General features: G+C 24.8%; 1 protein-coding gene across 2 annotated transcripts in view; it reads left to right on the plus strand.

The window, feature by feature from the left end:
- LOC128953917 (probable serine/threonine-protein kinase DDB_G0282963) overlaps nucleotides 1-12,415 on the plus strand; it is a 42,833-nt gene that overhangs the window by 23,789 nt on the left and 6,629 nt on the right. For both annotated transcript variants that reach the window (XM_054299454.1, XM_054299455.1), the window contains one exon: nucleotides 10,369-12,402. In XM_054299454.1, the coding sequence (XP_054155429.1) occupies nucleotides 10,369-12,402 (2,034 nt within the window). The remainder of the gene's footprint in view (nucleotides 1-10,368; nucleotides 12,403-12,415) is intronic.

A 12,415-nucleotide genomic window follows, 5' to 3' on the forward strand; every position in this document is an offset into this window, starting at 1 on the left:
TTTTTATAGCATTTTTATGCTCATTTACTCTATTTTTTAAATTTCTATTAGAAGTACCAATATATACAAAATCACATTCATTGCATTTAATTTCATAAACAATATTTGATTTTAAAAAAGTGGGTTTGGGATTACTATTTAAAATATTTTTAATATTTTTTCCTTTTTTATAAATAACATTTATTTCATGTTTATACAATTCCTGTTTGATTTGTTCACTTAAGTGTTTATAATATGGTATACAAATTGTTTTTGTAATATCAAATTTATTAATATTTATTTTGTTTTGTTTGTGATATTTGTTTTTACATGAATTAATAGTATTTGTTATAAATTTTTTAGGATAATTATTTTCTGTAAATATTTTATTTAATAAATTTAATTCATTATTTAAATTATATTTATCATTAATTTGTGATAAGCATCTATTTACTAATGTTTTCATTGCTGTGGCTTTATGTTGTGTTGGGTGATGAGAGTTATAATTTAAATATCTGTTTGAATGTGTTGGTTTGCGATATATAGATGTAATTAATTTATTATTATCTCTAGTTAACAAAATATCTAAAAAATTTAATATATTATTATTCTCAATTTCTATTGTAAATTTTAGATTTCCTATGTTTTTAATAATAGTATTAATATGATTAAAATATTTTACATAATATCGTTTGTTAATTATTAAAAAACTATCGTCTACATAAAATCTAATATAATTAGGTTTAAATTGTATATTATTTAATGATATTTCAAAAATATGAGAAACTAAAGTTTCAGCTATTATTGGGCTCAGATTGCAACCCATTGGGGAACCAGCTATTTGTAAATAAAATTTACCATTAAATGAAAAATAATTATTATACATACAAAAATTAATTAAATCTAATATTATATTTAATGATAGTGATGTTCTAGTTTTCAATGTATTGTCTTTAATTAGTTTAATTTTTAATAAATTTAATGTATAATTAAGTGGAACATTAGTAAATAAATTAATAATATCAAGTGATATCATTATCTCTGAATTAGTAATATTGTAATTTTTAATATCATCAACAAATTGTTTTGAATTTTTAAGTGAATATATACTATTTCTTAAACTAGGGGATATTATTGTCGATAATTGTTTAGCTAATTTAGAGCATGGATGATCACTATATGGTATAATTAATCTGGCTGGATTATTTGGTTTGTGTACTTTAATTAGACCATATGCTATCGGCATATTATAATTAGTTGGATATATTTTATTATACTCATATTTATTAATTTGTGTTTTATATAATCTTAATTTATTTTTAAGTTTATTTGCAACTAATTCTATACAATTATTATCTATATTTTTATAAATCATTTTATCGGATAAGATATTTTCAACTTTATTAATGTAATCTATTTTATTTATAACTACTGTTTTATTTCCTTTATCTGCATTAGTGATAGTTATATCATTATAAGTTTTAATTTTATTTAATGCTAATAATTGCTGTTTTGTTAAATTAGGTTTAACTAGTTTCATATTTTTAAAAATATTTATTAAATTAATTCTTATATTTTCAATTTTAGGTTTATCATTAATTAAATAACTAATTTTTGATTCAATATTTGCAATAAATTGCTCAGGTTTTATAGTTTTGGGTACTACTTGAAATTTGGGATCTAAGCATAAAATAGACATTTCTGTATTATTAAAACTTCTATTAGATAAATTTATCACCCAGGTATTATTAACACAGTTATTACTAACTAATTGATTATTAATGTTATTTATTTTATTATTTTTTGTTTTATTATGATATTCAAGTAATTCATTAAATTTTCTTTTATGAATTGACCTTGTATATATTTTTGTTTTATTAGAAACTTTTAAAATTCTAAATTTAATATCATTAATAATATTATCAGGTAAATATTTACTAAATTGTTTGAATTTTAAATCACTTATTTTATATAAAAATTTTAATTTTTTATAACATGCATTCAATCTATTTTTAAGAAAAGTTAGACTGCATATTTTAGCAGCTTGTATAGACTCGGGTATATTGTCAACTGATTTGACAATTAAACTTTTGGGAATTATATCATAATTATAACATTTTTTATTAAAAGTAATATGTTCTCTATACCTGACTATTTTCAGCATATCTCTCTCCCATGACCTGTACCTCCTAAGGCCGTCCACATTAATGTGTTTCACAATTAAATCATTGAGTTTTGTGTAGTTGGCACTCATTTTTAATAAATTTATGTGATTTAATCACTTACTTGTTGGCCAAACTTAGTTAACCGCAATAACTAGCGATATATTGGACACGTGTTTCGGAAAGAGATACTACTTTCCTTCATCAGCACTGGCGGTCAACTGAGATATATCTCAGAGCCGTGGGTTTACCATTAGTGAGGTTAGGGTGCGAGGGGTTCGAGATATGCAGTTATTGTGTATTTATTTAAGTAATTCAATATAATGTGAATGTTTATAGATTTGTGAAATTTTTAAATATAATTTTAATGAGATTCTGTTGGCATTGTATATACAATAATAATTTTCTCATTAAAATTATATTTAAAAATTTCACAAATCTATAAACATTCACATTATATTGAATTACTTAAATAAATACACAATAACTGCATATCTCGAACCCCTCGCACCCTAACCTCACTAATGGTAAACACACGGCTCTGAGATATATCTCAGTTGACCGCCAGTGCTGATGAAGGAAAGTAGTATCTCTTTCCGAAACACGTGTCCAATATATCGCTAGTTATTGCGGTTAACTAAGTTTGGCCAACAAGTAAGTGATTAAATCACATAAATTTATTAAAAATGAGTGCCAACTACACAAAACTCAATGATTAAATATTTTTTATTTATTTTTCATTTAATTTAATAATAAATGACTCAACAATTGAGACAACTTTTTAAATGTGGATCTCTAACATCGCATACACACACAAAAAAATACTGATATAAAACTGTACAATTTATGGCCATATAATTGTTAAATACTGTATATACGACAGTTAACCTGTTTTGCCAGGTGTTTGTGTCACATAAAACAAGTTGACAACAAGTAATAATTTTTTTGGTAAACTATAATATTTACCTGAAAAGAGTTTTTTTAGTTTTTCTCTTATTTTCGGATAACATTTTTTTTGTTCACTGACTGACTATTATTTCAATTGGCACCGGTATTAGACATTAAATATGTGTATTGCTGTTACGTTGTGTTATGTCATACGGAAAGGCTTCCCAAAGGGCTAACTATTTTATCACTGGAAGCTTAACTATTAAATAACTTTAATACTGTATAACTGAGATAAATATTGAAAAAATGCATATATTTTTTAGATGTGTTTCCCCTTTGGGTTTGTAGTCCAATAAGCATAGATAAGTCTACATAGGTATGCGCTGGTATGTTATTTAATAGCATCACTAATAGTTATTATATTTTTAAAATTGACTTTAATAGGTACTGACATTGATATCGTCTTGTAGTTTCACATTATTAATCCGTTACCAAATATATTTTATATATATTTCACATTTTTAAAAATTAATTTTACTTATTTGGGACATACATTTACTGCACATATTGTATATACTATATAGTATACATATATTAAATCTATACAATATGCATTGCATCTACCAGTAAACATAATTATTTATTTATTATACATTTATTTTTTCAATGTTTTTATTATTGATTTATACAATTGTAATTCATTTGATATCAATGATTGTCTTAATTTTTTCAAAGTAAAGAAATAAAGTTATACGGTATATATATATATATATATATATATATATATATATACTGTATATAAATAAAAGTAATAAATTTCCTAATAGTGTATCAAATGAGAGCAAATCTAATCCATATTTATGGGCAATCACTTTGTTAGATAATGGATTAGCAATTAATTGGGCAAAAATATAAATAAATATAAATAATTCAAATAAATTGCATTCATATATATATATATATATCTGTTTAAATGATATAAATTATTTTTCCTTTAAAACAGTTTTAAAACAAATTTATAATTAATTTACCATTAAATACAAGTAAAATGTTTATTATTTTTGTTGTTTTTTGCTATTGTTATTGTTGTTGTGGCGGTGATGTAGTTATGTATGTGTGCCTAACCCAGTGATTGTGTCCCTGGCATTAATTAGATATTGGCGAGCACCGGGTTGTCCACAAAAATACACCCAAATTTGTATTTTTCGGTGATATCTGTGCCCCTCTCGTGTGGCATCGCTATTATGTTATTCAATAGCAACGACTGGTTTCAAACACCAAATATAATATAAGAGACTTTAATTTTGCTCATCTAATGGTTTTTATGAATATTTATAAATATATCTAAATATTAAGTTTAATATACTATAGTATATTACTGTAGTTAGTTTTACCGGTATAGTAATAACTAGGGTTTTATTTTAAAATGATATATACTTAAAGATTTAAGTTTATTATATAAAGTTTTTTTTGTGTGTCGAGATTTAGCTCTCTAAATATTTTTTTTTTTTGAAAATGTGTTTTAATGACCAAAAAATTATAGTTATTTAGTTTATTTGGTATCTCCGTTGTCGCCATAAATTATTGTTGAGTGATAGACACTCCGAAAAAAAAGTTACAAAAAATCTATAGTATTATTCACCCCATATTACCCTCAATTATAGTGTGCATATAATCTATAATTAACTGTAACTTTAAATATCTCCCAAAAAAATATTTTTCAATTAAATCTAACGGTGGGGTTCCCTATCAAATCAAATAAAAAACTAAACCAAACAAAAACAAACAAACAAACAAACAAAAAACAAACAAACAAACAAACAAACAACTAATAAAAATAACACCAATTAATATGTTATCTATATCTCCTTTAGTATTACATAACCATTCACTACATTTAACATTTGCATTATCTCGACAATTGCTTGCAATGATTTTAATGGATCAAATTTATTATTACCAAAATTGAATGAGATTTATACTGTATATCTTATATATAGGTATATGTTTGTTGTATAAAACGACAAAAGTTTTCTTAATTTCAATTATCATCAATTGTTTGCTTCAATTTCTATGTCTTAGACATAGACTATATAATATTATATACAAACACACACACAGACACAAACTCACTAATAATACATTATTATCAGTGCTATAGTTAGTGATGTAATGTATGTTAAATTTAAATCAATTTATTTAGTTTATTTATCTAATAGTTTAAATGGATATAAATTAGATGTTATATTATATTAAATTATATGCACACAACTGCTAGTAATTGTTTTATTTATAGTCTATATTATAGACTCTATAATATCATTGAATGTGTCTTTTAAATAAATTTTTTTCAGATACACAAAAAAATCTATTCATAGTATAGAAAAAAATGTTGGACCTTAAAGTTTTTATTACTATTATTATTATCTTCAATAGTAATTCAAGATTAGTAAACAAAAAATATTTTTATTTTTGAATACAATAATAGTATTTTTTGTTTGTTTTTATATTATATTATGATTTTTAAAATAAATTACATTTAATCAAATATGTTGGGACTCTCTATTATTATTATTATTATTATCTATTAAATAAATTTAATTTAGTTACGTCATTGTTATCACATTTAATAGTTTTTTTTGTGAAACATTGAAACAAACATAGGATATAATTATTTATATTTATATTATTTATATGTTATATACATCATATAACTTATAATAAATATCTACTGTTTATTGTTAACTATTGCCTGTTGTGTGTGTCGACAGCAAAACTTATTGATTAATTTGTATTAAAAGCTTTTTTGGGCATCCAATTGATTAATCGTTTTTGATAGACAATTGATCTGAAAAGCTCCCGGTGCTGGTCATAACTGGTTCAGTTCAGGTCTTTTAGTAATATCATTAAAAGACATGCAATTTTGTTTTATATCTTATTGTCTCTTCAAATGACATTTGAATTAAAAAAAGATATGGTTTGTGTTAAATGTTATTTTTTCTTAATTATTACCAAACAATTATATTTACCAACAAAATAATAGCAGACAAATCATTTCATTATAAGATGATATGTTTGTTAAGTTAGTTATTAACAATAGATTATTAATGGTTTAATTTAATTTGCAATTTATTGTGTCTCTCGGACTCAATATATATTTATACAGTTTATATAGATATAGATATAGATATAGATATATCTAATAGATTTCACAAAACAAATTGACAACAAATTCAATTTATTGCTCAAACAAATCTTTGATGAAAAACTTAATGAAAAACTATTGGTTATATTATATTTGCACCTATTGTTCAAAATGTATGTTTAATGTAATGTTTAATAAGTAAATTTATATAATATATATATACTATATATAATAGTTAATAATTTTATTTTGTTAATAAATAAATATTATTGACATTAATAATAAATACACACAAAATAAGAAAATGACTGTAAGTAAGAACCAGAATATTCTGATAAATGATTTTATTTTTTTCGGTTTATTTTATATTATTTATTTGATAAATTGTCTCTCTATTATATCTATACAAACACCGCATATGAATATATATATATAGTTTTTTGTGAGTCAACTGTTGATTTAATAGTCAATTAATAGTGACATGACTTTTATATATTATATCATAAATATATATTTTTTATATTAAATATTTTTTTATTTCATAGTTTGTTAGACTTATCTAAATGTTTTATGAGCTAATAAATTGAAAAAGAAGTTATTACTTGAAAGTCAACTCTCAGTTCAACATTTTTTTAAAAAAGTCAAATACACTGCTAAAGTGTTTATCAAATAAACTGAAAATAGTAATTATACTATTATTATTAAGTTATATAATAAACAAAAAATTGATTATTTTTATTTATTTGATTTTTTTAAAACTACTAAATGATAATGTAATACATTAGTTATTTTTTATTTAAAAGTTTGCTTTATTTGCTTAATTCTGTAATACTAATTATAAACATTGATAATAATAATAATAATAATTTTTATATCTTTTTTCTTGCAATTGAATTGATTTTCATGATAATGTGATTATTTTATGGGCTTTATTTAACACATATTTTTTTTTTAAAACCATAGGTCAGTATAACTGGTATTTTTACTATTACTGTTCATCGAAATATTGTTGTTGTTGTTGTTGTTGTATTATACATTTTAAATATATGTATATTTTATTTTATATATTATACGAAATATATGCGGATATTTATGATTACATGTGATGATGTGATTACAATGAATGGCCGCTTAAATAGAGAGATTAAATAATAGCATAAATGAAACATTAGTTTTTTTAAAAATATAATTTAAATGTTTTTTTTTTGAAAAATATATTATATATATATTATATTAAATTATTATTCTATGAAACAAATATAGTTATTATTGATGTGCAAATAAAATAATCATTTAAGACAATCCATTGATCTAAATTTTAAACTATTATTTAGTAGTTGAATATAATAAGCCATTTGTTGGTATAATTAGTTTGAAAATGTGATATTCATTTGCATCCAAGTTTTTCGTCAAAAAAAACAAAATAAAGTAATTTCATTATATATTATTATTATTATTATTTCTTATAAAAATGATATTATCTTTTTATTGTTGTTGTTGTTGTTGTTATCTGTAAACTAGCTCTCCATTGCATCAATTATGCAAACTTAATGTGTCTAAAAAACACAATATATTTTATATATCCCTTTCCTTGTCAGTCAGCTATCATATATTCAATAGCTGTATATAATGTAAATATATATATATCCCTTGATATCCCTGACCCATTAAGTTGTCTCTAATTTTAATGAGATAAACACAGCAAAATATGACCACAAGGTGCCTGTCTTTAACATTTGTGAGGCAATGGTTAAAGTATAAAGTGATTGTGTGATATGATATTGAGTTACTTATTATTATTATTATTAACTAAATCAGGAAAACAGTATTACTTCATACCTAACCGTTCAAATCCATACGATATGTACTGTTTGTTTTTTAAGTTAGAGTTAGAGAGAGAGCACCGATATTTCAAATGGTTTGGGCGTTTTCTTAACTTAATGTTGTTCACTACAATTATAGGTCGTACCAAGTATTTTATGGAAAAATATTTTTAACAGAAATAAAATTATATAACTTATAAAACTTAAGTTTTATAAGTTATATATTTATTTTTTTGTTTGTTTGTTAAGAAGAGTGCAAAATATTTAGTTTTTTTCTATTACGATATTATTATATTATATTAAATCACAATTTTAAAGACAAGCTCTCACTCGACATCTATTAATGATTTTTTTTGTTATTTATTTTATTTGTTTTAGTTTGTCTATTAAAATATATACTGTATTTAAGTAAACATACTTTTGTAAAGTTATATAAATTTATATGTGTTTGTGATAACAGTTAGGTAAGGGTCGAGCAATGGGTGTATTACGGGTTATAACTATTATAATATAATCATAAGCTGTTTAATGATCGACGACTACCCGTTATGCCCCCTGTGGTGTATAATACAGTATATATATCTAATATTGTTAAGTATTATATAAATCTATATAAAAATTTATGTATATATAATATAAATTGCTGCAGGGCCAAAATAGACAGTTTAATGAAAAAATTAGATAATACTGTATAATAATAATGATAATAATGATAATGCAAATAAACCAACAACAAAATATGTATTTAAAAACCTTGATTACTAAAATATTTAATATTATTTTAATGCAATTGTTATGATTATGATTACTGTTAAGAAATCATTAAAATTTATGCACAATTACTATATAAATACACCATTCAAAATCATAGGATATATTCAAACATATAAAAGTTTATTATTATTATTAGTTATATCTAAGTTAATAGATTATCATATTTTATAACTTTATATTAATATATTGTATGCAATGTTTTTTCTTGTTTTTAGTTTATAGTTTTTGATCTCATTTTTAGACATTAAAAATATATTTAAATTATATTTAAATTATTTTAAACTGTGTTTTTAAGTAAAAAAAATATTCAAGTCTTTTAATATTTTATTATTTTTGATTATTAAATTAAACATTAAAATTGTGATTTCATTTGAATACTATTTTTGCGCACGAATTGATAATATTATTCAAAATAATGTTATTTTATTTTTATCCAATGATTTTTTTGTTTATTTTTAAATATTTTTCTCTATCATTTATGTCAAAAAATTATTTTAATGATTTTTATTTATTTATTTTCTCATACAGAGTATTTGAATATATATATATATATTTTGATATAAACAATATACAGTGTATATATATATATAATTTATGAGACATAATGATTATGTAATTTTCTGAGACTAAAAATCATTATTATTATCTGAATTTTTTTGATTGTGATATTATTTTTATTAGTTTTATTTAACAAAAGTTTAATAGTAGACATAAATAGTTGAAAACACTTTATGAAAACCATATTAACAACTTTTATATAATAATACATTGTATATAATATTTATTGTATAATGTGTTTGAATGGTTAAGTTGTTCACACAATTAGGGTTACATTCATATGTTTTTATATATATATTTTTATATCTTTATAGCATTTCTTATATAACGATACTTTAATATAATACAAGTTATGGAAGTAATATTTTTTTGATAAATTTTTAGAAATATCTATTTTATCAAAAATCAAAATTACTTTACAATTACTGATAAAAAAAACTTATTTCTACTTATTTTTAGCTATAAAAATCTATAGATATGATATTTTTATATTTTAAGAAATAGATAATTGAATGGCATTTTTGAAATATATAAAAACCATTTATATATATATATATATATATATATATATATAACTTATATCTGTAGTGTTTGTTTCAACAAATATAATAATGTCGACTATTGATATACTAAAGAGAGAGAGAGAGAGAGAGAGAGAGAGACGCGAGTTGTTTAACAGGTTATCTCAACAACAAAATAGTACTTATAATATATTTTTACTGTTAATCAAAACAACAGAAAAGCAAACATCACTTGAGATGTTGTGTTGTTTTTTTTATTAATATTAAATACCACTCAAGAAAATGCTATCCTTTAGAACACAACAAAAGTCACTTGAATTTTATAGATATATATTTATATATATTTATATATATCATATAAGTTATATATAAGTCAATGTTTATAACCATTGAATTTATTTTAAGGGATTTATGATAGAAAAACGCGTTATTTTTTAATATTTAACGTTTATTTCAAAAAAATATCTTCCGGTTTTTCAAAGAACTAATGTCTATGTTTGTAACAATTATAAAAACAGGTGAACACACCGTACCATCACTGGTCACGAGAGCACAGACAGCCCAGTCCACGCTTTTAAAGGGTTTTGAGCTGACGGCACACAACAACACATTAAGCGATTGTCCAAATCGTTTCATTAGTAATAATAATATTAATAGTTGTAATAAAAACAACGTTAAAACTAGCGATAATAATCCAGAAGCAGTCAACCATAATCTTAAAGCACTGGTAGTGCCCATAAAAACCGTTTCTCAATTACCTGCGGCACCAACCAGAACAATAAAATCATCGACGACTACTAGTCCTACTGCTGGCACTACTAGCGAGTCCCGTACTAACAGTGCCGTAGAAATTATTAATAGTTCAGCAAATTCTCAACATTCAAAATCAGCACAAGTAGTCAAACCCGTAACTAATAGATCGCCGCCAATAGCTAAACCCAGAGATGATAGGAAAGTACAATCAAAACAGTCCAAAGTAAATGGCAGATCTGCTATGGCTTCTTCTTCATCATCAGTGACGACACCAATAGCGACACCTAAATCATCACCACAGTCATCACCTACTAAATCAACGACAATATCACCAACAAAAACAACTGTAACGCCATTGTCTCCAACCAGACGACAGCCACCGCAAGCCGTGGCCAGAGCTAACAAGTTGTCCACAATTAATAAGACACAGTCATCCGTACCGGACATAAGTCCTACAAAAGAGCGTAATAATGGATCGTCGGTTGCCATCGTTTCACAGAAAGTCAGTGATAGACAAACACCAGTCCAGGTTAGCCAACAAAAAGGCACTCAAAATCACAATCAAAGAAGTTTTTACAATAATAACAACAATCATAATAATTACAATAATAATAATAATCACATGAAAAATAATGGTTTGACTTCTGATAATAGTAGTAATGTTGTTGGACTCGATAGTCAAACAAATTTGACGTTAAATAATAGCTGTTTTCATATGAATAATAATAATAATACGGAAATTGAAAATTTAGATTTTAATAACCAATCAACCGGTTCGGTAACGACTATTAAATCTATTATTGATGATAATAGCAGCTATTATGGCACCGGTAGTAGCAGCTGTAGTAGTACAATGGGCAGTGGTAACGGTCTAAGTCTTACATCAAATTCCTCTGGCTATGAGTGCTTAAGAGGCGCCAATTCAGATGATAATGAACARGAYAGTAGTTGCACACCATATATCACTACTACCGGTCGCACTAATCCCTATCTGTGCACCATTTCTATCCGCAACGGTTCAGATAATAGGGTAATCAATCAGACCAGTATAGAGACAAACAGTTATCCCAATAATCTGTCGGCAAATGTCATCCAATTTGAATCAATTGATTCCTCAAACTCTTTCTCCTCATTATACGATTCCGGTGCCCAATCATCTACCGATTCTCTGACCAATGATTGTACGCTTAAGAAGTCGCTGAACAACGAGAGTCCGATTACTGTTTTCTATTCAAATCCAAACGATAAGATTATTATCAACGTATCCTCGGACACACCTTTCGAGGGGATCGATGAACACATATATGAAGAGCTGGACAATGAGTCTGTATATGTAGACACCGATAGTAGCCTTGAAAATGCCAAATCGATATTTGACGGCGCGTCCAAAGATGAGATACTCGAGTTTCTCGAAGACGCTAAGGAACGCGTGGGCGAAGATATTCTGGTGGGCGACACAACTATTGACGCCAATATCGAGATAATGGAGGCCATCGATGTAATTGAAGACATGGAAGAGAATCCCATCATAAATGCCAAAAACTTGATTGAGACGACAATATCGTCCAACCGGCGCAACCGTACCAGTAATGTCAGTAACTCATCCACCGAGTCTACGGCCACTACATCCAGTTCCATAGACATCGAAGAGGATATACTACTGAAGTGTGCCATCACTAACTCAGCATCGGTCGGCCAACTGGTTGAACGCAACGACTCAGGTGTCGGCGCCGAGACGTCTAAACCGTCGAGACTAAGAAAGTTGAGTCTCAACGATGAGGTCGAGCATCAATGTGCCGGTAATTATAACAC

This window comes from Oppia nitens, unplaced genomic scaffold, assembly GCF_028296485.1.
Source record: "Oppia nitens isolate AA-2021 unplaced genomic scaffold, nextdenovo-longstitch-racon4-pilon3 scaffold24_pilon_pilon_pilon, whole genome shotgun sequence".
NCBI lineage: Eukaryota > Metazoa > Arthropoda > Arachnida > Sarcoptiformes > Oppiidae > Oppia > Oppia nitens.